This window comes from Eubalaena glacialis, chromosome 2 (genome assembly GCF_028564815.1).
Source record: "Eubalaena glacialis isolate mEubGla1 chromosome 2, mEubGla1.1.hap2.+ XY, whole genome shotgun sequence".
In the NCBI taxonomy this organism is placed as follows: Eukaryota; Metazoa; Chordata; class Mammalia; order Artiodactyla; family Balaenidae; genus Eubalaena; species Eubalaena glacialis.
In genome coordinates this window covers 44,806,195-44,832,939 of record NC_083717.1, presented here as the reverse complement: position 1 = coordinate 44,832,939, position 26,745 = coordinate 44,806,195, and the positions used below count along the sequence as shown (strand labels likewise).

At 56.6% G+C, this 26,745-nt stretch overlaps 1 protein-coding gene across 1 annotated transcript in view; it reads left to right on the top strand.

The window, feature by feature from the left end:
- RGMA (repulsive guidance molecule BMP co-receptor a) overlaps positions 1 to 24,125 on the top strand; it is a 44,245-nt gene extending 20,120 nt beyond the window's left edge. The window contains exons 3-4 of the mRNA XM_061181796.1: positions 13,681 to 14,198; positions 21,747 to 24,125. Coding sequence (XP_061037779.1) covers positions 13,681 to 14,198; positions 21,747 to 22,463 — 1,235 coding nt within the window. The 3' untranslated portion in view covers positions 22,464 to 24,125. The remainder of the gene's footprint in view (positions 1 to 13,680; positions 14,199 to 21,746) is intronic.
- Positions 24,126 to 26,745: the final 2,620 nt, after the last annotated feature.

Below are 26,745 nucleotides of genomic sequence, written 5' to 3'. Positions count from 1 at the left end.
CCACCTATAGAAGGTTCTGGCTCAAAGGCTGATTTGGTTCCCTCCCAAGAACTAAGAAAATAAAATTTGAAATGATCCTCTTCTTAAAAAAAAGAAATCCCCCTTTTAGAGATGCAGAAGTGTGCAATGTGTGTGCATCTCGGTTTGGTCCAGATAAAGATCCAGCCCATTGGAAGTTTTATCAGATGGGTTGATAAATGGCTTTTGTCCCTTAGCTGCCGTGGGGGATGTGATCTCAGCTTGGAGCTGAATTTGAGAAGGGGGGCTTAGAGGCCCTTAAAACAACACCTTCCCACTCTTAAAGCGGCAGCACTTGTTAACTTATTGGGCTGGAGGGAGAGGAAGGGAAGGGCTGGCAGGAGGTACTCAGAGGTAAGAGGGAGCTGTCAGGGCTGGGTGGTGGAGTTTTGCTGTTTTCATTTCTCCATCTTAAAAACTTTATTTTAAAAGTCTCCCCCATAGTCTGAGGAAAGCTGGTGGGTTATATAATTCACAGCCCGAATTCCATCACTTGTTTCCAGGAAGCCCATTTCTTTTTGGCTTCAAGGCTGTTAACTAAAACCTGGCAGATAAAGCAGATAGCTGTTGCACTGTCATGCCAACTGGCTAATGTTTCTTCTAATTTGAGGCCTTGACAGCCGCATTTAGTCAAAATTGCCCACCTTGCTGAAAACTGAGCTTCCAGTATGCCCGCATGAAATACACTGGGGGCTCTGAAAACGCGTGTGCTCCAGAAACCTGGGTCAAGAAGACAGTTTCTTAAGAGATGAAATGGGTCATTTCCACCACAAAGAGGTGGACTGTTGGCAGAGGGGCTGCTTGGGGATAAAGTCAGAGAACCTGCAGGTCTGGTGGGGAGCTGGGTGGGCATTAGAGAGAAAAAAAAAGAAAGCACTGGAGACAGTCAGGGGCCCTGTGTGCCAGCCCCTCCCTCTAAAGACAGGTGGAATCTGGCTGGAGCAGCCTTGTGAAAGCATAGGCTTGTTCGGTGCTAGTCGACTTGAATGGCTTCCAGGAGTAAACCCATAGGAGTGCAAATTAAATTGGACATAGTTATGTGGAGAAAGATGCCTTAACCTCTGCTAGACTGAGAGGGTTTGTGTCTTTTGAGAGTGTTTACATGTACTCAGCGTGCGTGGCACACCTCCTGTGGTCCTGACACAGGGACAGCATTCGGGGCCCTCATCTGAGCAAGGCTGACGTCCGCCTTCAGTCCTGGTGGAAGGACAGCGGCCCTTGGGTGTCCCTTGGGCTATCAGGGTGTCTGCATGGACCATGCTGTGCCTTCAGCAGATGGACAGAGTGGCCACTGCTGTGGTCTAGCTGGGAAGGGGGTGGGTGGCAGGAGGCCAAGAAAGGCTTCTTAGAAGAGTCTTTCACTAATAGTGTCTGCTTCAAAACACAATTAATAGATACTTTTTTGAACTTTGAAACCACCCTGGCTTAATAAAACAGATTTCTGAGAGGAACCTGTCAAAGTCATATGTTGTAGACACGCTGGCGTGCTTCCCATTGGCTGCATACGGATGCTATACTCCAGCTTGGTGGTTCTCAAAATGTGGTCCTTGGACCAGCAACATCAACCCTCTCCCTCCCCCCGCCCCAGGAACTTGTTAGAAACCTACTGAAGCTGATGTTCTGGGGGTGGGATGCGCAGTCTGTACTGTAACAGGCCTTCCGGAGGGTTCTGATGCACCTCAAGTGTGAGGACCACTGTTCTAAAAATTATTGCCCTGGGCCTTTCTTTATTTTTCTTTCCCCTTCCTTTTAAACCACAGCCGTTTTAGAAAGATTAGTCCTCAGTGGGGAAACTAAGGCTTGCAGAGACCCAAGTCCTCTGCAGTATCCAAGTACATCTGTGTCACTGTAGAGATGAGAATATTTATCTCAGAGCTGCTCTTCAAAAATGTACAAGCAAGTCAACCTACTTACCATGTTATTGACCTCCCAGTAGGACTTTGTGTCCCAGAGGGAAAGACTGAAACGAGTCCCATTGCAAAAGCCAGATGGCAGCAGCGCCAGCCAGTAGGCTGGTGTGTGCCACACCAAGGGGCCTGCAGGGCAGAGCCCTGGCTCCCAGGGAGGGCGGGATGTAAAATCCTGCAGATGGTTGGCCCCTTTGGCCCTGAGGATGAGTTGGAGAGTAAGGAGAGGATCTATGGTCTTCTGGTTTAAGAAGGGAAACCTCTGCAAGGTTGGGGGAATTGGCTAGCAATCACCCCAGTGCCCAAAGGACAACTGGGGAGAGGTGATCCATGGGCTCAGATAAGGTTGCTCCATGAGATGGGGAACTGGGGTGCCGGGTCTCTGTGGAGGTGAAAGGATCGCGTGGGGACCACTTTACATGTTGGAGGTCATATGGTTCCTGCTAAAATTTCCCTCTCGGGTGCAATGTGCAAGGCCCTCAGCAGAAGTGGGCAGAGAACCCCAATTTATGTTTGGTTGAGTGATTGGGGATGCCATGCCATTGTAATGCCTGGCTACACTCAACCTGCCTAAAATTGAAGGCACTGTATCTTCTAGGGTAACCAACGCATCTCAGTGGACCCAAGACTTTCCACTGTTTTAAAATTGAGAGTCCCGTGTTTTTAGAAGCCCTATGAGTCCTGGGCACACCAAGATGGTGGGTCTCCCTAGACTCTCCTCCTGTCCCCTGGACTAGTGCCTGGCCTGTGTCTGTTAGACCCCTCTGCCCAGAACCGTTAAGTCCTGGGTGTGAAGTGGCCTCTCCCTTCTGTCCGTTCACCTGGCGCTGGGCCTCCTTCCTCCGCCCTTTCCTGCCTGTTCCCGTTGTCACCTGCAAGCAGCTGAGCTTGGACCTGCCTCCCAGGTGCCCCACCCGCACGCTCCAAGTTGCCAAATGAATCGCTCTAAAACTCCTGCTCAGGCACTCTAAGCTCCCTGTGGCCCTCTTTGGAGCATCCAGAAGGGAGGACCCTCTGGCATCTGGTCCCACACTCATCCCCGGCCTCATTCCCATGGCCTCATTCCCTGGCATGTCCCCAGGCTCCGGGTCCCTCCTGGTCTCCCCATACTCTGTCACCACCCACCACACCTTAACGGTGGGCAGCCCCCAGGCCTTGCTGATGCCCCTGCCCAGTTTGGAATGGGAATGCCCACTAGATTAAAGCCCAAGGCCAGTGCCATCTGTTGGGGTCCAGTGCCGTCCCTCCAGTGACCTGGGTACCTGTCACCTTGGCTGCTGACGCCTGTGCTTCCTCTTGGCCTTCTTGCTTCCTGGGTCTTGGGTTTTTTGGGTTTTTTTTTAAACTTTATTCACAGATAATGTGTTAAAGAATGACATTCATTTTTAATTTTTATTTATTTTTATTTTTGGCTGCGTTGGGTCCTCGTTGCTGCGCGTGGGCTTTCTTTTTAGTTGCGGTGAGCGGGGGCTACTCTTCATTGCCGTGCACGGGCCTCTCATTGCGGTGGCCTCTCTCATCTTGGAGCACCGGCTCTAGGTGCGCGGGCTCTAGAGCGCAGGCTCAGCAGTCGTGGCGCATGGGTCCAACTGCCCCGCAGCGTGTGGGATCCTCCCGAACCAGGGCTCGAACCCGTGTCGCCTGCATTGGCAGGCGGATTCCCAACCACTGCGCCACCAGGGAAGCCCCGGGTCTTGGGTTTTTAATCATCTTCTAAATCACTGGAGCTGTTCATAAGGGCAGGAACCCCATTTCCTGTTTCTTTATACCCTTCTTGCTCTGCACCCCAAACACACCTGGCACGATCCTGGAAACTACAGGACCCTTGGGTTTTTTGTGTCTCTGTTTGTTTTCTGCTCAACAGGCAGAGACCACAGGGTTTGGGGGGTGTGGAGGGGGGGTGTCCAGATACCCCAATCTTTTTTTCAAAAAATTTGTTTCTGATTATAAAGACAATACTCATTTTTAAATCTAAAGACCGAAAAGGATAAATAAGAAAATGAAAATAACCCAAATTCCAATCTCCCACAGACTACCATCACTAATTAACATTCATGAATAACCTTCAAGACATAATACCTTCATATTGTTTTCTCCAAAATATGATCATTTGAAGGAGAACAACAGTTTTTAAAGCTCTTCCGTTTACTGAGTGGCCACGTATACCAGGCACTCTGCTAAATACTTGAAATATGTCACCTCATGAGATGGTCACCCCTCCCCCGTGAGCATCATTCCCACTGTATCGATGAGGAAACAGAGGGTCAGAGAGGTTGCCTGACGTCACACAGCTTAGTGGCAGAGCCAGGAGTAGAGCCCAGACCCCTGCCCTTTTCCATATACCAGATTTTGGGTAAACACACTCGTTAAACGTGCTACGTAGCATTTTAGACTTTGAGCTATGTAGCATATAAGGCTTTAAGGTGGGGGAAAAAGAATAAGAAACTTTGGAGATATGATTAGACAGCATAATGAAGAGTGACCACACTCTTCCATGGATCTCACATTGTTGCCTCTTCCCAAAGGCCCTCTCTGCTCCCTCTCCATCCCTGGCTTAGCATTCCAAAGCACATGCCACCCAGCCGTAGGTTGGGAAAACAACTTTGGCAGAGCTATCATGGTGCAAATTTTCCCAAGTCAGATTTGTGTCTTTTGGGTTTTGCTTATTTATTCATATCACTCACCACTTCACCTGGGCAGTCAGAATACCGAGACGCCTATTAAAGTGATCCCTCTGTGCCCAAGTCCCTGCAGAAAGGAGCCCATTATTGCTCCCCACGCTAAGGAATGTTCCATGAACACGGGCTCACACTCGTGTGTGCACCAGCCAGGCGTGTGCCCTCCCAGTGCATGAGGAAGGTAGAGGAAGGCCTGCCTGCAGATGGAAGTGGGGGAGAAAAGCCACTTGAAATGAATTTTGACCCGGAGCAGCCAAGCAGATGCGCCCAGGGTTACTAGAGGCAGAACCAGAATGGAAAATTATCACCTCTAGAGCCAGTCTTAGACTCAGGAAAAGGGGTTATGCCTCAAAGTAGGAAGCCCAACTGCTCGCCTACAAGCTTCATTTATACCTGAAAAGTGATGTCTTTGCCCATACCATCCTCCTTGTGGAACCCAGAGTCGCTTAGTTCTCTGCCCTAAGGCAGGGTGGTCTTGGCATGGAATCCTGTGCCCGGCCCCTGCCTGCCATGGGCCCCTCTAACCCAGAGGAGCCCTCAGCTGCCTGACTGACAGGGCTGCTTGCGGCCTTGGACCCGAGGGTGAGCACATGTGCTTTTTAACATTCTCTCGGCTGTTGATCTGGTTCCGTGTGGCCCCAGTGGGAGCTGGGGGAGGGTGTCCAGTTGGGAAAGCTGAGGTGTGCCCTTTTCCTTGGCACTCGGCGTGGTTTCTTGCAGCGACTTGGCACGTGTGGAGGCTGGGACAGAGCAGCCTGGCTGGGTGTGACGAGGGGACAGCGCCTCCTGCCTCAGCTTGGTGAGTGGCACTCGGCCACCTCTGCCCACACTTAGCAGTGAGTTAACCACTGCTCCCCCATCTCCCCTCCTCCACTCCCTAAGCCAATGCAGATTCTCTGAGAAACTTCCTCCTGCCCCAGGCTTTCTTCTCTGGTAGGCAGGTCCCCGGAGGAAGCCCCTGAGAAAACTCCCAGCGCTCTCAAGGGGCGAGAGACACTTTGGAGTCATGGGCTATGTCGGTTCCTTGGAACATTCTTGGGCTGAACTGGGAGGAATGCCTTTGAGGAAAGCTGATCGATTCTGGCTGCTTGTGGGTTAAGTCAGGTAGGGTCTGCTGCACCTGGTGGAAAATCCAGTCCCTCACCTGGGTGTGTTCCTCCCGGTATCTGACGCCAGACACCTGGGTGGAGCGACACAAACCCGGAAGCCACAGGCATCTCTCAAGCAAAGAGACTCCAGAACACTGCCCGGGCAAGAGCTTGCCAAATTCTGGCGCTAGATCCATCCACTGTCCCCTCCCAGCTTCGGTGCTAAGGGACAGGAGAGGGTGGAGAGTGGTCCGCTGTTTCTGCTGCCGGTGCCCAGCCTGGGTCTCCCACTGGGCGCAAGCACGTTTCCCACCTCTTTTGGGACCCACATCCCAACTCGTTGCTAAGAGGCGAGCCCCAGCATCGGCGCTGCCTGGGACAGGTGGGCAGTGAGGACAGGTGACCTGGGGGGGGGGGTGGGTCAGGCCTCTGTGCTGCTCCTTCCACAGAGGCTGTGCAGTGAATTCTCTTTGAAGCTGCTCTCCCTCTGCTCTGCCTGCTTCTATCCTAATTAAAGCCATCGCCTCTTAATGTTATGCCACTTCCTAAAATAGTGTTCTCATCATGCCATGTACTTACTGAAAATTATCCAGCAGGCTCCCCACGGTCAGCGGGATCTGGTCTGAAATCCTTAGGCTGGCGTATCGGGGTCCAGTCAGGAAAACAGAAACCACATGGGGTGTTGCCACAGAGGGAACCTAATATAGGGGATTGTGTCTAGATGGGCGTGGGAGGACGGAAAAGGCCACAAGGGACCACGGAGGCACACACAGAGTTGCAGGAAGCGACTTCCACTCCTGGGGTTGGAGGGACAAAGGGAAGAGGACCTTGGGGGCCCAAGGCTCTGAGGAGGGCCGCTGCCTGGCTGGTCTGGCCGCTTCGCAGCACCACCACCAGCGGCTGGAGGGGAAGAAGGGCCAGGGCTGGGTGGTGGTACTAAGCTTAACCTGGCTGGGCCTCGTCTAGGGCTCCCTGGTGGTAGAATCTAACAGGGAGCTGGGTGAACAGGGAAATGGGGTTTGCTGCATCCCAGCCCCACACAGAGCAGAGAAAAGCAGTTTGAAGCTGAACGACATTTGCTTCATCGCCGGGTTTCACTCGGGGCTTTCATGTCTGGCCCCAAACTTCCGGCCACACTCTCAACCATCTGGCATTTCGCCTCCGGCCAGTCCCAGCTGTTCTGGAGCCACTTGGGCTTCTGGACCTCTGCCCTGCATCACCTGTCAAATCCCACTGCCCTTCAGGACCTGGTGGAAAGGCTGCTTCCCTGATAACCCTCTACGCCTCCATCCTTAAGTCTGTGTTCAAATGAACCGTGTCTTCTTCCCTGCATCCCGGTGGTCTGCGTAGCTGACTCCACCTGAGCACAGAAACCAACTGGGGCTTGTTCCAGGAATGGCAGGAAGCACCGTGCCTGGCACCTGGTGGGGTCCAGAACCTTCAGCAAGTCCATGAATCCAGGCAGTTACCCTGCAAACCACAGAGTCGGGCAAAACCAACGTGACTGTGGGGTTTGCCTTCAAACGAGCCTTATACTCCTTTAAGAAGAGGCAGGTTTTTCTCTTTCCCGTCTCACCCCACCCCTCCTACACGGCAACTGAAACCTGATCTAATCCCTTTGCACGAGGGTAATTTATTGGTCTATTGGGCCTTTCTTGGTGGCAAATTGCATTGTCTTTATTCCTGGGTTCAGGCTGAGGAGCGGCTCCTGCATTCCTAAGACTCCTTTCTCAGGGCCGAGCCTTCACACCCCGTGGCGCTCAGCAAAATAAGTTTTATTGGGCTTCTTTGTTATGCAAACAAGGCGGTAATAATCAGGCTATTATTCTGAAAGATTGGGCTTGATTAACAGTTCAAAGGAGGTCTCTGAAAGCTGCTAATGCTGCGCTGGTGCATAAATATTTTCATCCTGCCTGGGTTGGTACAGCTGCAGCTTCCAGCTCCTGGCTGCCGCCCCCCACCCCCTCCCCCGTCTTTCTGCTCCGAGAGGAGCTGGGTTGCTATTTAAAGGAAGAGAATTAAGTCAGGCAAGCCGTGTGTGGCTGTGATTTCTCTCTGCTTCATCTCAGACCATGAGGAAGGCAGTCTGGAGCCCACCTCCTGCAGAAGTGAAAGGTTACAAATGTGGGGTGCCGGAGCACAGATGCTTTGAGCGTAGAGTGTGGGAGTCAGAGGATTCTCAGGGGATTTGCAGGCAGGAGGTGGCACCCTAGCTGGGGCGTCGATGCTTGACAGTTCAGTGAGGCCCACAGAGAGGAGTGGCCAGAGGGTGAGACCAAAGAAGGTGACACAGGGAAGCCAAGGGGCCATCCCCAGTATTTGCAGGGTTACATTTGAGCCTTTTCTATGTGGCTCTAGAGAAGGGCCAAAGCCCCACGGATCTCCCTGAGGGGCAGATGTGGGTCCACAGCTGGAGCTGTCCAGAGCAGGAGGGGCCAGCCCTGCCCAGCAGAGTTCCAATGGCAGTGGAAGCCGGACACCCACCGGGCAGGGATGCTGCAGGCAGATTTCCTGCCATGGGGGCTGGCTGGAGGTACAAACTGGTGACCTGTGGCATCCCTCAGGCCCCAGGTTCTAAAATTCCATGGTGCGCCTTGGGAAGCCAACATGGAGTTTGGTCGCCAAGTGAGCATTAGATAAAGTGATCTTAACAAAGTCAATTGCACAGAGAAGTGGGAGCCCTGGCCCTAACTGCACAAGTTGGGAGCGAGTGGGTCCGGTGGTTGCCCAGGGTCCCAGCCTGCACCCCACCTTTTGAGCCAAGTGTCTGGTATCATGGGGCGCTGGAGGGAATCGGGTTTCCTGGTGGTGAGTCTGGCTGGCCACTGTCTTTGCAGCCTCTGGATTCTCCTCTGTTTGTTCCCTAGTAGCTAATCCCAAAAGTTCTACCTCTCAAGAGGCTTGAGTCAAATCAAAATATGCATAATAGACTTCCGAGGAGCATAAAGTCTGTGCAAGGGTCTTTGCATTTTCCTGGGTGTCTGAGGTGGAGCTCCAGGTACCAAGGGTCAGAAGGGGCCCCTTGAGAGCCCCCCCTGCCGGAGGACACAGCGTCTGAGATGGACATAAGAGCTCAGGAGAACTTTAATCACCTGGCTGTGCGCACATGGGCTGCTGTGGCACCGTGGCGAGGTGGCCGTCTGCAGGAGCCAGGCAGGAACAGGGCAACCGGCCGCCTTCTGTCGCACTGAAAGCACCAAGGAAGCCGCGCTCAGAAAAGCTCACTTCCTCTTCCCACTCACACGAATTGCAGTAAGATGTTTCAGACTCTCAGACTTTCCTCTCCTTCCTTCCTTCCTTGAACACTCACATCAGAAAAGCCCAAGGTTTACTGCCTGGAATTCAGGTCTTTTTTTTTTTTTTTTAAGATACGGCACATAAAAATCAGCCCCTCTGGGGTCTCTTTGGCAGGTGACGCCACAGTCCAGAGCTTTTCCTTTTGATGCTGGGCCAGGTTACATTCAGGTCCCTGACCTGGGTTGGGGAGCCTTCAGCCTATGATTTACTGGAGTGGAGCACAGGGCGGCAGGATGACTCCATGGGGGTCAGGGGCCCTCGGCTCACCACCCGTGGGGACTGTCCAGCCCTGACATCCCCAGCACCCTTCCCTGAGGCCCCCAGGAAATGATGGCAGACGGGCCTGGGAGAGCTGCGTTACCACCTGGAGAGAGGGCAGAGGGGATCTCGCCCAGTTCTGGTCCCAGCTCTCGTTACTCTCAGTGGCCTCTTATACGCCATTCCCCCACCCTGATCTGTAGCTTCTCCCTTATGATGAGAGCGCCTGGGGTTCCTCTTAGACCCTTAGGAAGATGTGCAAGGCCCGAGGGTTCGGGACAGCTGGGGAAACCCAGGACATCGGGGGAAATGTGGCCCCAGGCATCATGGTCCTGGACTGATCCAGGTGGGCTGCGGGGCTGGGCCTTTGGGGGTGAGTGGGCAGTGGGCAGGAAGAGCTGCCCAGACCCAGCTGATCTGAGTCAAGGCAGAAGGGCAGATAGAGCGCCAGCCAGGGCCCTAACCTGAGGAGGAGGGTGGAGGGCTGAGAGCAGTCCCTGGGATTCACTAGGGAAGAGGCAGAGGGAGGGGCCGGCTCTCATCCAATGCCCTTTCATCCCCTGCCTGGTTACTTTTAACCTCTGACCTCACAGGGGGGTTGTATCTGTCCCCCTCTGAGACCTTTGTCGGGGACCTTATTTGTTGAGTGCCCACTGGGTCCCAGGCATGCCAAGTACATCTCCTCAATCCTCCGCAGCCTCTGAGGTGGGTGTTACCTCCACTTCACAGATAAGGAAACTGAGGTCAAGTCCAATTCCCAAAACTACTCGTAGGGGACAGAGTGGGACTTTGGACCAGACACCCTCCCTCCGGCGCACACTCTGCCCGCCATCCCACGCGACCAGCGTCGCCTTCAGACTTCCCCACTTTTGGCCCAGCCCTGGGCGATCGCACCGAGAATGTTCTCCAGAGGGTTGAGAAATGGGATTGGCAGGACTTCAAGCTCAGCCCCTCTACCGCCACCGCCCCGCCGGGATGGAGGCCGGAGGGAGGCCCTGGGTGCAAGGGCAGCGGGAGAGCAACCCCTGTCCCGCCTGCGGGTGGTGGGCGGAGCTGCCATGCGCCCTCTGGGGGTGGCCGGTTGCCACCTGTGGCTCAGGAGGCGGAGGGGAGCAAGGGGCGGAGCCACGGTGAACGGAGAGATGAAAGGCCTTGTCTCCGAGCGCTGACAGCCTGAGTGCCCCGGGCCGCTCAGTGTTGGCAGCTGGGTCCCTGCTGGGTTTGCTCCTCGGAAGGCCGGTCTCCTCACTGCTCCCTCTGCCTGCAGCCCCCGCCCCCCACCCCCGAGAAGATGCCCCGTTCACACATTCCAGACCTGCGGGGGGGCTGGCAACTTGGCCCCTCTGTGACTGGCTGTTGAAGAGAAAATGACCCCCAGAGCACCTGACAGCGAGCAGACCTCAGGCCCGCTGGGCCCGGCGGAGGGAGAGCCCGGTGGTTGGTGGGCACATTCGAGGAGCGCGGCTCTGAACGGTTCCACTCGATGACCCCAGAGCACTTCAGGGACTCCCTCTGGGGGCACCGGAGTGGGATTTCGGTCACGGATTCCAGACACACCAGCGAGCTCCGTAGCTGAGACACTGCTCTGAGCCCAGGTATCAAGGCTGTGCAGACAGCAGACCCCCCGTCGCCCGTTTGGGGGGAATAGAGCCACGCATGACGGGCGTCGGGAGTGGGACGCCCCCAACGCGTCCCACGCTGTCTGTGTGCAGGCTGGCCCTGCCCTGGGCAGCATCCCGACCCCAGCCTTCGAGCCCCTGCCCACCCCCGGCTGCACCCTGAGAAACAGGCCCTGGAAACTAGTCTGTGGAGGCAACGCCGCGGAGCGTGTGGACCATGGGCCTCCTGGCGGGTGGCGGTCTCTCAGCGTCGCAGGAGGGGTCCTCGGAGAGGCTGAAGCCCACCCGTGGCGGAGTGTGCCCTTGAACCACCCAGCGGCCAGTGGAGGGAATCATGAATGTGCCAAGGTTGTCCGATGTCTTGGCACTGCCAAGGGCCTGGGCTCTCAGGTCTGAGGGGCTGGATTCACATCCTGCTTCCTCCTCACAGTGGAACCTCGGGCAAGAAAGTCAGCCTCACTGAGCCTGGCTCTGCTCTCTGGGAGGTGGGGATGCTGTACTGCCCACCCATGAGGCTGCCCGGGGCCCGAATGAGGTGAGGCCTGCAGGGCCCAGGCCACTGAGCCTGGAACAGAGTCAGTTAGCTGGGACTTCAGTCTCTGCTGCCCCAGCTTGGCTCTGGTGGAGAGCTGAGGCCAGCACAGCCCTGCGTGTGCTGCAGTGGTCTGGCTGGAAAGGGACGGGCACTGTCTTTTCTGTCCTTTGGGCATGGTGAGGGCCAGAGGGGGACCCAGGGCTGGTGGGCCAGTGGGCAGAGCCAAGGTAGCTGCCACTCGGGACAAGGCCTGAGTCCCTTTGGGGTGGTTTCCTCTGAGATGCTTATCTCCAGAATTCTGAGAAAGCAGAATGGCAGGTCAGCTCACCTGAAATCACCGAGGCTACTGGAGTGGGCATTACAGGGAGGCCGCAGACCAGAGTTGGAGGGTTGGCAGCTGCAGCGGTCAGTTCTCCTGACCTGTGTTCCTCCACACTGCTTGTTCTCCACGGCATCCTTTCCACACACACACACCCCCCCCCCCACCTCGAGGCCCCCTTTACCATCTCCCACTCAGGCCACAGTAGCATTTGCAGCCCACAGGGAGGTTGGGCCCTTGGGCATCTTCTACAGGTTGGGAAATCATGAAGATGGCAGGGCCAGAGAATCTTCTAGCCGCCTTTCAAAGGAGACCTGGGCCAGGAACATGGCTCTGTGGGAGGGCGACCACACAGGGGGTCTCCCCGGACGGGCCCCTCTTTACAGCGGTCACCACCTATCATTTACCGGATCTGCTTTAGGTCAGCATGCTTCTTCAACTTAAAATGGGAAATCTGTAGCTCTTCTATCAAATCTGTTTTATTTTTCCTAATACATATTTAAATATGTGACTTTTCAAGTGAAAAGAAAAATGCTCACCCAGATACCTCCTGAAATGACCTTGTTGTACCAGAGGTGTGACAAATACAGGTCAAGTTAGGGGAAAGCCTGAATTTTAGGACGAGCACCGTGTTTACCACATGTGTGACTTGGGGCAAGTCACATCAGCTCCAGGAGAACGGCGCCCGCACCTGCAGAGGTGGGAGAGCTCCATGAGCTAGGTGGCCCAGGCGTCCAGGTACGGGGCCTGGCAGCACAGACCAGGGCCACACAGGGCAGCCGCCTGGATGGTTCTTTTGCTAGCCTGCCCTCATATATTTCTGTCCCTGCTTTTAGGCACAACTTGATTTTATAGGTAAAAAGCCAGTAACAGAGAAGTAAACTGACTTTTCCAAGGTTAAGAGCCAGATTAGTGGCCCAGCCAGGAGTGGCTGGAGCAAGCGCCTCCTTCCCCTCTGTTGATTGGGCTGAGACACCAAAGGCTGGACCTCGCAGCTGGTCTGCTGGCCCCTTTGCACCTGGCAGCCTGTGTAGAAACGTCCCTCCTGCTGCCACTTCTGGTCACTACGGGCCGTGCAGAGGAATCCAGGAGGCCGGGAAAGGGCAGGTTCCATGTGTCTAGGTACAAGATGCAGGTGTGTTGAAGTCACAGTTCTCAGGCATGATAATTATCTGTAGCTAATTATCACTAAGGTCTCAACGCTTGTAAGTGACCTTAAAAAAAAAAAAAAGCATGAATTAGAGCAGATCCAAGGTTACCACTCTCAGTTGCCTCCCAGCTTGCTCTCCTGAGCAGGATAATGGGGGATGGAGCTATGGAGACCAAGAAGGAAGCTGTCCTTCATCTGCAGACAAAGTGACAGAACCAGGCCCTCTGTGACCAGGGCTAATAATCACACTAGCCAACATTCATTGAGCTTCTGCTCTGTGCCCGGTGCTGGGATAAGTCCTTTAACACTTTCAGCAACCTCATAGGGTAGATACTATACTACCCCATTTTCTAGATAGGTAAAATGAGGCACAGAGAAGTTAAGTGATTTGTACAAAGTCACACGGTGGCAGAGATCAGAACACATACTGAATAGTGGGGCTTAATTCCCTGCCAGATTTCTGCTGCTGTGCCAAAATTTTTGGCGGTAGTTGTGAAAGTGTCAACAGATGCCAAAGGCCCAAGGGTGGGCGGAGAGCTTGCGGCGGGGGGTTGGGGGGGGTGCCGGTAGTCCTCCGCCAGGCCTTTCAGCCTGCAGGTCCGCAGGCCTAGCCACTCAGGGTCATTACGGCTGCGCAGAAGAATCGGGAAAGTGGGAAAGGCAGGTTCCGCGCCTGCAGGAACTCTTCTAACGTCTGAGATGAGGCGTCCTTTGTCCCTTGCACGTGCCCCGCAGCCCTGGCCCATGGGGGTGGAGGAGGCCTGGGCTCACCACTCCCAACGTGACAGCGCCTCCCTTCCTGTATCCGCAGCCACCTCCTCGTGCAAGATCCTCAAGTGCAACTCTGAGTTCTGGAGCGCCACGGCGGGCAGCCACGCGCCGGCCCCGGACGACGCCCCCGAGTTCTGCGCGGCGCTGCGCACCTACGCCCTGTGCACGCGGCGCACGGCCCGCACCTGCCGGGGCGACCTGGCCTACCACTCTGCCGTCCATGGCATCGAGGACCTCATGAGCCAGCACAACTGCTCCAAGGATGGCCCCACGTCGCAGCCGCACCTGCGCACGCTGCCGCCGCCGCCGGGGGACAGCCAGGAGCGCTCGGACAGCCCCGAGATCTGCCACTACGAGAAGAGCTTCCACAATCGCGCGGCCGCCCCCAACTACACGCACTGCGGCCTCTTCGGGGACCCACACCTCCGGACTTTCACAGACCGTTTCCAGACCTGCAAGGTGCAGGGCGCCTGGCCGCTCATCGACAATAATTACCTAAACGTGCAGGTCACCAACACACCGGTGCTGCCCGGCTCAGCCGCCACTGCCACCAGCAAGGTACGGGGAGGGGGGCCGGGGGTGGTGAGGCGGGTCACGGCACCAGGCCCTGCCGTCAGGACGGCCCAGGCTTTCCTCCCCCCGACCCAGACGCCCCCCTGACCCGCCGTGTTCCTCTTGTCGGTAACTGAGCAAATTATTTAGGAAGGAATGTTCTGGACATTCTTTGTCATCAGGTGAGCCATCCTGGAGCCACCTCTGCCCTTTGCCCAGAGTGCGGTGTTTCTCAAACTGCTGCTGTACACCGTCCACTAGGCGTCTTTGAAATCAGCATTCTGGTGTCAGAAGCTAGCACACAGGCATAGTTTGGGGGTGGGTCTGGGTTGGGGGGCGCAGGGTAGAACAGGATAGCCAAACCTAGCCTATATTAAGGCAGTTTGTGAATGCTTTCCAAGTGCAAGAGTAAACGGTTAGGAAACTTAGTTTCTGTTGTGTGCGTTTGTTCATGTGCGTGCACATTGGGTCTAGCTGTAAGTAAGATGTATTTCTTACTAGGCTTAATAGTCCAGAAAGTTTAAAAACACTCCCAGAGCATTCAGTTTCAAACTTCTGGGATAGTCTTCTCTTGCCCCAAACTATATTTTCGTAGAACTCCAGTGTCAAATCCCAATAAAGAGGAGCCTCTATGCAGGTATGTTTCTGTCGTTATCATCACGGAGCTTACTGTCCAGTGGGAGTCAAACCCCGCCCCAGACAAGCGGACCCAACAGCCTCCTGGAGGTGACGGTCCTGCCCAGGGGTTCTCATTGTGGCTGCACATTTACGAACCGAGCGGATTTTAGAAGATAGTGGTTCTGGGCCCCCCAGGCCGCTCTGACACGACATCTCTGGGTGGGGGTCAGATGTGTTCTTTTTTTAAAGCCCCCAGTGATTCTGGGGCATGGAGGGCGTTGAGGACACTGGTTGGAGGCCACGGCTGCTGGATGCTGCTGGGGCCAGTCGGGGCTGCAGGGTACCATCCTGCCCTTTGTCTCTGTCCCACACCAACACAGTAAGGCTGCAGCCTCAGAGCAGAGAGGGCCGTGGTGTCTGGGCACAGGGAAGATGGAACAAGTGAGGACAGGGCATCAGCCCACTGAGCACCCCCAGGGCCACCCATGCAGCCCGTCTGTCCAGGGCAGCTCCATTTAACGCATCCAGAACCTGAGGCTCTAAGAGGGAAAGTGGCCTCCCCACCCAAAGTGCATTCGGCTGGGAACCAAGCTGGGATTTCACCGGAGCCAGGGGACTCCAGAGCCCAGCGTGTTCTCACTGCCAGGAGAGGAGGTTCCCATCTGGAGCCCCGGAGGCCACCGAGAGCCAATCATCTTCTGACCCAAGGAGGCTTCAGTGTCTGGGTGGCAGGACTCAAGTCCTGCTCGCGGAGCCACAGCCAGAGGCGGCCATGATGTGGCCCGCGGCCCAGGCAACGGGACATTCCTGTCCACTCCAGACTCTCCCTCCCGTTTTTCCAGGAGAGTCTCCCATGAGCTCACATTCAGACTCAGTCGGAGAACGTGGTCTCCGGTCCAGGAGGCTGGTGGATGACCAGAGTCCAGGCCGCGGGGACACCTCTACCTCGCCGGGGCCTGGGCCACCAGAGCCCCTGGGGTTTCCGGTTTGGCAGCGGGTCTGTTTTCCCAGGAAGAGCACGTTGCAAGGCAGTGTGTGGGGCAGTGCCAGGCTGGCCCACAAGGGCGTTTCTGTTCCTTCTCGTCCCTCCATGCCCCAGAGGAGGGCACTGAGGTGACCTGGCAGCCAGGAAAATTCCTGCCACCTCCCTCTGCTCCGGTGGCCCTTGCATGCCCACAGGGGTCTCTTCCTGGGACCAGCTGCTGGGTAGGAAACAAGCAGGCCTTAGCCCCATGGATGCTCTTACAGGCCTTTGGCACCAGGCCATGAAGCCTAGTGGGCAGCAAATTGCGGCCAGGGCTCCCTCCTCCCCCTCCCCCCTCTCAGCCCTCCACAGACGAAGGGGGGCCTGAATCAAGGTGCCGGCCGCCTTCTCTGCAGCCCCTTCACCTACCCGCCTCCTTCCCTAGAGCCAAGATAAATGAATGCCTGGAGCCTGAGGCTGCGGCTTCTAAATCCAGCAGCAAACACACTGTGGAAGGGGACCCCGCCTCCCTGTCCCAAGCTGGCAGGGGGCGCACAGGAGTTCTGAGGGTGTGAGAGGGCTGTGGACCTCAGGAGGCCTACCCCTCCTGACCAGGGTGGTGTAAGCATCAGATGTGATAACAGACCTGGGAGGAATTTTGGTTAGTGACCAGCAAGGGGGGCTTGCTGGCCCCTTTGACTGGGAGTGAAAGCTAGAGAAAGAGCCTTTGGGTCACATACTAGTGGGTCCTGCAGGCCGGGGTGAGGTGCCTGGGCTTAGAACCCCTGGATACCACCCTCGGCTCTCTGTTGGCACACAGTAGGACCCTGAGCTCAGCGAGGCCGTCCACAAACCAAATGGCTTATTCATTCATTCATTCATTCATTCATTCATTTGTTCTTGTATTCCATCCATTCACTTAGCCCACATTTTTCAAATGCTTACTCTGTTTCAGGCTCACTGCTGGGCGCTGTGGCCAGCAGAACTGCCCAAGCAGGCATGGGAGCTCCTCCCTTCCTGTCCCAGCATGAAGCTTCCAGAAGGGTCTGGGGCTCTGCAGCAGAGCCCCTTGATCAAGCCAGCCCATTTCTGCGGTGACCTAGGGCCACCTTGATCTTGCCAGCAGGTGAAGAGCTTTAGCAGCCTTCTCTTATCTCCTCATCAGCCAGGAGGCAGCACAAGGCTCTGCTGGAGGCCGGGCAGTGACAGGCTCCGTGTCTGTGGCCCAGCCAGTCTCAGGCCTCAGGGCCGACTGGGGTCTCATGGTACCCGAGTGAGAGACATCGGTGGCTGGTTCACCAGTGCCCTCGGCCTGCCTCGGCCTGTTCTCTTGGGCCTCCATTACTCAGGTGTGTTTGCTCCTTCGCTGATTCAGAAAACACTGACCAAACAGCTCTTCTGTGCCAGCCTCTGTGCTCGGCGACGCCTCCGTCTCAGCAGCTCCCAGGCTAATAGTGGAGCACAGAGATCAGCCACGGGATGCTGGTGATGGGTGCTGGGGCAGCAGGATGCTGAGGGTCTTGGGGCGGGGGACTGGCTCTACACAGAGCGCTGGGGAAGGCCTCCTGCCTGCCCTTGCCCTGAGCTTGCCCCCGAAGGACAGGACGGGAGTGGGCAGCATCAGAGCCAGGCAGAGTGTGGGCTTTTATCCCCGAGGTGGTGGGACCTGGGCTTTTGTGATTTCCCGCTCCCCTCAGCCGTGGTGCCTTGCCCAGGAGCACGGCACTCTCATTATCCAACCCTGCCTAGCCCTCTGTTCTTGTGGAGGGTCGAGATCTAGTGTTTTCCAGCCCAAGCTGACATTTCAACTTCCTGTTCCCGTGGGACTGCCTCCCATGCCCACCCCCTGCTCTTTCTCTTTCTGGCTGCGCTGGTGGCACCCCGTGTTGAGCCTCAGGGAGGAGAGGAACTCGGGTCTCGGTGCCTCCCCCCACGGAAGCCCTCTTGCAGGTTCCCCGTTGCACTTGCATACCATCACACGGCATCCTTCATCAGCTTAGTCTGTGACATCACCTTCCACCCCCACAGTGTGAGCACCGTGAGGACAGGGGTCTTGGGCTGTTTCCTCCCCTCATGTGGACACAGCCCCCAGCCCCAAGCCTGGCACACAGTTGGCGCTCCATGAATAGTTCTGATGACACTCGGGCTCTGCCCTGTGCCCAGTGGTGGAGAGGGCACGAGCCCCTGGGGGAAGGGGGGCAGCAGAGGCAGGAGTGGCAGCCACGCCTGCGGCTGTGTGGGCAGTGAGCCGCCCGGCTCTCAACAGGCCCCCTTCATGCTGTTCCTTGTGGTTGAGGCCCTAGCACCGGTGCCAAGAAGAGTCAAGCAGCCTGTCAGCCTTCCAGGAGACTGTCTCCGCAAGAGATGGCGGTTAGAGCGAAACCAGCCTTTCCTGTTCCAGGGAGGCTGATGGCACAGGGAAAGCCACCCCCCTACTCCCCCGCCCCCAGTGTCTATGTGTCTGTGTGGCCCTGCACACCAGGCAGGGACACCAGAGCCCCTCCTTGCACGCCCCTCCCCCCATGGCAGGACCACCCACTGCCTAGACCACCCCGGCTGGCCCACCTCCCGGCCCCCCACAGGCAGGCAGGCAGGCAGGCGGCCTCCTCATCAAGGCAGGAGCCTAGGATGGAGAGAGGAAGCAGCAGGAGGTGGATCCCTGTGAAGTCGCCACTTTAATAGGTCTGGGCAGTGGAAGAGCGGCAGTTTCATGGGGTTCGATGATGCTTGGGGCTAGGGGCAGGATGCAGGGGCTGCAGCCACCTTGGACATCCCACAGTGAAGCAGAAGAGCCACGTCCCGGGACCAGCCTGTGACCTCCAGGGAGGAGACGGGGAAGCAGAGCCCCGGGCTCAGGGAGCTGTGCACGCGGGCCTCCCGCTGTAGCCCGCTGTGGCCTCTGGCAGGGCCTCCGGCTCTCGACCTCAGAGCACCAGCCCCTCCTCGTGTCCCATGAAGACCGCACAGAGTGCCCCCTGCACACCCGTCAGGCCCCACAGGCGCGGTGCCTTGGCCCCAAGACTTCTAGGGCCCACGAGAAGGCTTTCCTTCCTTTTAAAGTCAGAAGGAAAAAACCAACATGATCCAACCTAGACTATATTAGTCTTTACACCAATGCAGTCCCAAAATGTAGCGTCTTTTTTTAAAAGAATTTTTGCTGGCATATAGTTGATTTACAATGTTGTGTTAGGTTCAGGTGTACAGCAAAGTGAGTCAGTTATACATATATCCACTCTTTTTTAGATTCTTTTTCCATATAGGTCATTACGGAGTATTGAGTTCCGTGTGCTACACAGTAGGTCCTTATTAATCATCTGTTTTATATATAGTAGCGTGTATATGTCAATCCCAATCTCAGCCACAAGTGTAGTTTTTAATGTTTCTGACGGAGGAAGGGACCCAGGAAGGCCCAGGTGCCCCGGAGTTCCCAAAAGTCAAACTGTGGCCTGCCCCTCTCGGACTTCCTCTCATCCTTACATCTCTCAAGAACGGGGTGAGAAGGGCTGGGGTCTTCTCTGTGTTCCCTCCTTGTACACTCCCTGCCTGGTCACCCCTGAGCTTTACACTGGCGTGAGGGGACGCGCAGAGCAGCCGTGAAACAGAGCCGGCGACACCTCCAGCCCAGCTCTTGCGACTTTGTGGGTTTGCTCTAGAACTTTCTGAAGCCCCTAGGCTGCCCCTCTCCAGTCCTCAGGCCTCTCAGCACCTGCTCCTGGGGCCCCCAGCCAAGGCCACCCCCTGCCAGCTTCCCCCTCCTGGCTGTGTCCCCAGCCACCCCGGAACTGCAGACAGACACACTCCCTGGCCTGTGCCCCACCGGCACCTCCGCACCCCGCCCCCGCCTGTCTTAGCCGGCCTCTCCCTGACCCTCCTGCCTGAGCTGAGGTCCTGCGGCAGCTCTCCCCGCCTTCCCTTCCCCATCAGAGCTGCTTTGGGTTTCCTCTTTGGTTTCTAGCAGGTCTGGGGCCTCGCCTTTGTCATACACCCACTGTTCAGCCAGAAATTCCCCTAGTGCTTTGCCGCATTACCCTCAACCCCAAGAGCTGTCCAGGCCATCTTCATGCGCCTCAACTGCCACGTCTCCCCGGGGTGCCCAGGCAGAGAATTCAGCCACGGCCGACCATACATGTCAGCAGCCCCCCACCCTTTGCTAGAGCCCCTTCGGCCTACAGACGTTATGAGGAGGTGTGGACCCCAGCTGGTGAGGCCCTTCTTCTCCAGGCTTGGTGGCAGGGATGAGGGGACAGGGCCTGGGAATGGTGGCTGGGGGCCGTGAAGAGGTTGGGGCCAGGCGGGGGGGGGGTTGCTTTTAGCGGGAGGTCCCAAGAGGCCTGGGCACCATCTTGCCCCCATCGCCCCGCCTCCCTCCCTGGCTTCAGGCTGAGAGTCCAGGAGGAACGGCGCGGGGGCGAGTTTCCCAGTTTCACTCATGTCTCCACCCCATCTTCCTGGTTAGGGTTACGGAGGAAAGAACAGCCAGACATCTCACCCAGGGTGACAGGGGAAACACATCACTCCCCGGACTGTTTGTCTCCTGTCCTTCTCCCAGGCCCCCCACCCTGTGACTTTTTGACCAAAAATGCCCAGGGACTGGAAACCAAGAGCCTAATCCCAGCTCTGCCTCTTGCTGGAAACCAAGGGCCTAATCCCAGCTCTGCCTCTTGCTGGCTGTATGACCTTGGGCAAGTCACTTTACTTTCTGAACCTGAATTTCCTCGTCTATAAATCCGAGGTAATGTCACCTTCCCTGTAGCACCGCACAGGCCCAGAAGTAATAAATGCAGCGAGTGTGCCTGTGTCTGTGGTTCTCAGGAGGACAGTGATGGAGCCGCTTAGCCCTCTGCTTCTCCAGTAGCTCAGCGCAGCCCCTCATCCCGGCTGCAGGCTCCAGCAGAAATGCGCCTCGCTGCTCCCCTGGCCAGGGCTGCCCGTTAACCTGGAGCCCCCCTCTCCCTTTTGCTGACTGGCACCTCCCTCCCCTCCCTCTTCCTCCTGCTACTGCCAAGGCCTGGCTGGGAGACCCCTCAGGGCAGCCCTGCTGCGGTGGCCTCTGCTGACCTCTGCCTGCCGGCCTGCATGGATTTTGCCTGCCCGTTCTTTCTTGGAACATCAGTCTCTTCTACCTGCTGTCATGTTCAGCCTGTGGCGTGTGGTCCATATTCGTTTCCTATTGCTGCTGTAACAAGTACCACAAACTAAGTGATTCAAACAAACAAATTATTTCTCATACCTCTGAAGGCGAAAAGTCTGAAATGAGTCTCAAGGGGCTAGCATCAAGGTGTCAGCAGGACCAATCCTTCTGGAGGCTTCAGGGGAGAGTCTGTTCGTTGCTTCTTCCAGGCCTCTGCTGGTGGCCAGCATCCTTCAACTTGTGGCCACATCCCTCTGGTCTCTGCCTCTGTGGAAACCCCGCCTTCTCTTCTGCCGTCAGGTCTCCCTCTGCCTCCATCTTATGAGGACACACGTGATTACATTTAGGGCCCACCAGGAATAATTTCTCCACCTCAGTATCCTTAACCTAATCCCAACTGCAAGATCCCATTTGTCATATAAGGTAACATTTACAGGTTCCAGGGATTAGCGCCTGATGTCTTGGAGGCCATTCTTCAGCCTACTACAGTGGACAACGACCTTTCATTTTTAATTAGCCATGCTTTTCTTTTTATGGTTCCTCTCTGTATATAGTAAATGAGCTGGTTTTCTATTTAGGAGAGGAGTATAAAGTTCCCTTTCTAAGTCAAAAAAATTTTTAAGCAAAAATGCAAATTGTTTTAAAGAAAAATATTAAATGCATAATAGGGCAGGTGGCACTCAACAGTGACCACAGTGGGGAAGGGGCGGTCTGGGACATCCTGGGGGCTCTTGCCATCCCTCCGCTCAGTCCAGAGCATTGTAAGTATGGGGCTGGGCCTTGTCCCCTCCACAGTTCCCGGCACCGCCTCACCCCCTCTCTTTGCCCCCTTGCCCCGCAGCTCACCATCATCTTCAAGAACTTCCAGGAGTGCGTGGACCAGAAGGTGTACCAGGCCGAGATGGACGAGCTCCCTGCCGCCTTCGCCGACGGCTCCAAGAACGGCGGCGACAAGCACGGGGCCAACAGCCTGAAGATCACCGAGAAGGTGTCGGGCCAGCACGTGGAGATCCAGGCCAAGTACATCGGCACCACCATCGTGGTCCGCCAGGTGGGTGGCTACCTGACTTTCGCGGTCCGCATGCCCGAGGAGGTGGTCAACGCCGTGGAAGACCGGGACAGCCAGGGCCTCTACCTCTGCCTGAGGGGCTGCCCCCTCAACCAGCAGATCGACTTCCAGGCCTTCCGAGCCAGCGCCGAGGGCCCTGGCGCCCGCAGGCTACCAGCCGCCAGCCCCGCCCCCTCAGCCCCCGACACCTTCCCATACGAGACGGCCGTGGCCAAGTGCAAGGAGAAGCTGCCCGTGGAGGACCTCTACTACCAGGCCTGCGTCTTCGACCTGCTCACCACAGGAGACGTGAACTTCACGCTGGCCGCCTACTACGCCCTGGAGGACGTCAAGATGCTCCACTCCAACAAGGACAAGCTGCACCTGTACGAGAGGACTCGGGAGCCGCCGGGCCGGGCGGCTGCCGCAGGGCTGCCCCCGGCCCCCTGGCCCCTCCTCGGCAGCCTTCTACTCCTGTCCCTGTTCCCTGTGCTCCTGGAGGCCGCCTAGACCGAGAGCGAGGCGTCCCCGAAGTGGTCGGCGGCTGCACGAGGGCCGGTGGCCTCCCGGTGGCCCCGTAGTCCCTGCAGGGGTCAGGAGCTCCGGCGGCCGCGTACCTCCGAGCTGCCTTGGGCTGCCTGCTGGCAAGGGCTGGGGGCGTGGGACATTCCCTCCCCTCCCCTGGGGCCCGGGACAAGGTTGTGGTGACTGGTGCTGTGACGTTTGTGACATAGAGCTGTGCAGAGAGAGAGCTGCGCCTCTCCGCCCGCCCCGCCGTGTGAATGTGCAAATCAGAGCCCCTCAGGCCTAAACCCTCACCCCAACAGAGACACTGGGCGTGGGCAGAGTCGACCTGCCCTCACCCCTGCAATGCACTGAAACAGGCCCGGCTGACTGCTGCACGTGCATCCCGGGCCACCTGCGCCCACCCCACGCACACACACTCATACACACTCGCACACACAAAGCCGGGGGGCCCGAGGCAGCCTCAAGGCTGGACCCCTAGGCAGGGCATCCTTTCCTCTTGGGCTTTAGGACACCCCCGGGGTGCTGCTTGGCATCTTTAGAAAACTAATGTAACCCTTTGGCCAAAAAGTTGTGCCCTCCTGGTGCCTTCCCGCCTGTGGCCTCCCTGCGAGCCAAGGAGAGACCACCGTGTGCGCCCTGGCTGGGCACAGGTTCAGGCCCCAGTTACCAGGCCCCGCAGGTGGGGGACGACACATGTCGTCGGCACGTGCTCTGGGCAATGCCTGCTCTGGCGCCTTCCCCCACTGCCCATCCTCCTGTCCCCCGGTCCCCACTGTTCTTTGGAAGTCGAGTCTTTGTTTCTAAATGTCTAAACAGAGAACTACCCCCTTGATTTCTGTTCCTTCCTCCCCAGCAGGTGGCAAGAGGCGGTGAGTAGGGGAGCTGAGGCCGCAGGGTGCGGGCTGGAGACTCAGTGGACAGGGCCAGCTGGCCTGCCCTGATCCTCTGCTTTCTCCTCACCTGCCCCCCAAGAGCCCTGCTCCCTGCCCTGTCCACCCAGGTCTGCATTCTGGGGAAAGGAGCAGGACCTGGAAGGTGTCTCAGCCCTTAGCATCCCTGGCAGGATCTCCTCCTTCTAGGCCTTTCTCTTAAGCCCCGTGGCCACACAGCCAGGAGACTTTCCCACCTCATGTCAGCCAAGCTGCCCATCCGAGGAGCCCCGAACCAGTCCCACCTCTGCTGCTGTTTCAGAGAACCCCGGGCACCAGCACCGAGCTGGGCTCCACTCCTAAAGGTGCGGCCGTGCCCCAGAGGGCGATCCTCCCAGAAGCCCCGCAGGCCCCACTGTCCCCGCCCGCCCACCACATCCCCGACCGCCCCTCTGCTGTTGCCCAGGGACCTCTCATACACTGGCCCGGGAGGCTGCGGACTGGTCCCTGCCTCCCCCTCCGAGAGGTTCCCTCTCTCTGCCAAGCTGTGGGCTAGGCGGGCAGGTGGGTGGGAGGCGCAGCCCCGGCCCCTCCCTGCTGGTTTTTAGATGGTCCCTATGTTGGAAGTAAAAAGTGAAGCACTTTATTTTGGTTGTGTTTGATCACGTTCTGCTTGGAAGTGGGGGCCCCTCACTGTGTCCCATGTCTGCGACCTGTGTGGGGTGTCACCGCGTGTACATACTGTAAATTATTTATTAATGGCTAAATGCAAGTAAAGTTTGGGATTTTTTGTTTTGTTTTGTTACTTTCTTTTGGACTACGTGTTGGAGTTTGTTTTCTGAACGGACTTTGGTTCCTTTCGGGGTGGAGGGTTGACTTTGGTGGTGGCTGCCCCCTTACAGTGTATGTACCAGGGAAAGGGGAGCGGGCAGCACACGCGCGTGTGTGTGTGAGTTGAGTGTTGTGAATGCCTGCAGAAGGAGAAGCAATTAAACAACCGAAGCCCCCTGCTTCTCTAAAATTACTTTTTCTCCTTGCAATGAGCTGCCTTTGGGGCTTGAGGGGTCCAGGTTCCCTCGTGAAGCTGGAACCGTCTTGGAGACAGATGATCACATGGAGGAGGGACATGAAGGGCCTTCTGGGACGAGGTTGGGTGGGCTGGCCTGAGATCCAGGAGGAGTCCATCAGTCTAGGACCCCAGAGCTGGGACTGTGGCTGCCTCCCTTCCCAAAGGTCCCCCTCCTTGCCTGCAGCCCAGGAAAAGCGTGGTGGCACTGCAGAGGGTCCATCAGTGTGCACAGGACTGAAGCTTGCTTGAGCATATCATCTTTTAAAGTTATCCAGTGAGTCAGGAACAAATGCATGCCCATTTTACGGATGGAAAAAGAGAGACTCGGGGAGATGGACTGACTGGCCTAGGGTTCCTTAGCAAGGGCAGGGCCAGCATGTACACCTAGGCCTGTTTTGCCCCCAAAGTCCCTGCTGTTAATACTAAATGCCAGGCAGCAGAATAGCAGCCCAGCTAAGCCAGGCCACGTCCCAGCTTCTCCACTTTCCTAGCTCTGTGACCTTGGGCGAGTCAACCTCTCTGAGCCTGCATCCCCTCCTTTATAAAGTGGTGAGTGTCCATCCCATAGGGTTGTTTGAAGATTCCGTGAGTTAATTCCTGTGAAGTACTAAGGACAGGGCCTGGCACACAGTGAGTGTCCAGTGTTGGTGTCACTATTATCCCAAAGCAAGAGGGGTTGAGTGAGATGGTGGGTGAAAGGAGAGGGGAGAGGGCCACATGGACCCTGGAAGCTCAGGAGGGAGGTGAACTGAGAAAACCAGAGAGTGAGCATGTACACCAATCCCAAGCCGAGGAGGAAGCTAAAAATAGGAAGGGAGAACTTTCTAGAGCCCTGTTCTTAAGCAGGCTCCCAGAGAGAACACAGGAGTCCGGGCTTTGGGAGGAAGAACCATCCTGGAAGGGATAAAACAAGGCTGGGACATCCCCACGCATCTTACCCAGTCACCCAAATTGATAGGCCTCTCAGCCTCACTAGAAAGTGGGATGAAATGAATACTCATGCAGGGGGTGGGGGGAACCAACGAGGGCTGTTGGCACTTGGCCAGCGCAGAAGAACAGATTATTGAGAAGCCAGGGCCAGGGCACACGGGAGAGAGAAAAAATCTCATTCACCATCAGATGAAAAAGCTGCGGCCCTGGCCAGAAAAGAGTCTTGGTTTGGACTTTGTTCAGGACCCTAAACTTAACCAGCTGGAATTCTTTTCCAAGTACCATGCTACTAGTTGCCCTCGTGAACATGGAAATTTGCATTTCATCATGAATATGGAACACAGAGTCGTGAGCTAAATGATTCCCAAGAAGCAGCTTCATCTCACTCCGCAGGCTGGGTTTGGAGCAGAGACGCTTCTGTGCCAGCTCAGCCGAGGCCAGTCAGCCTGGAGGTAAACGCATTAGCAGAAGGAGCTGCGGGCCCCTGTCCGCGCTCCACCCCCGCCCCCCGCTTACGGAGAACCCATTTGACCCATTTGAGCCAGGCCAGAGGGGGGCTCATCAGAGCAATGCCAGCGCGCAGGGTGCAGCAGGAGGTTGCACGGACTGGGGGGGCGGGGAGGGGCACTTGGTCTCAGACGTCAGGCTGACTTGGCATCCAAACTGGCTCTGCCCGTCGCTGTGTGGTCTCCCTTGGATTTTTTGAACCTTGGATTCCTTCTTTGTAAAATGGAATTATGAGTACCTACCTCCCAAGGCCATTACAGAAATCCAATGAGCTAACGCTCATAAATTGCCTTGCACACGGAGCTCTAGCGCCCTGACAGCATGGAGAGGCCACCAGAAATGGCCATCTCCTCCCTTTGCAACTGCCCGTGGTCCTTGATTCATTGGATAACTCTTGCGTGATCACAGGTGCTGGGGGGATGCGACAGAGATCTGTACACACTCCCTTGTGTTCTTGTTGGCGAGACGGGTCCCTAACCAAGCAGTTACATCAGCGAATGTCCCATGTGACAGCAACATGAAGAAAAGGTTCACGGGTCAAAGGACCCAAGAGAGATGCACCCTGGATTGGGGGATGGTGGGGAGAGGCTTTCCTCTCCGGTGGGGTCAGCGGGGACCTCAGACTAGTTCACCTGCGTGAATCCGGAGAACGGGCCGTGCAAAGATCTGGGGAGAGCGTTCTCCACAGGGAACGGTGAGTGCAGAGGCCCTGGCACAGCAGCAGCCCAGAGAGTGTGGGCAGCACGGAGCCAGGTGCATGGATCAGGGTGCAGGGTGAGGCCGCAGAGCAGCGGAGCAGGACAGGCCTTGTTATTCTGGTTGCCATGGGAAACTGCTAGCAGGCTCTGAGCGTGCGGAGACGGGCTGGACTCTGGTTTTAAAGGAATCA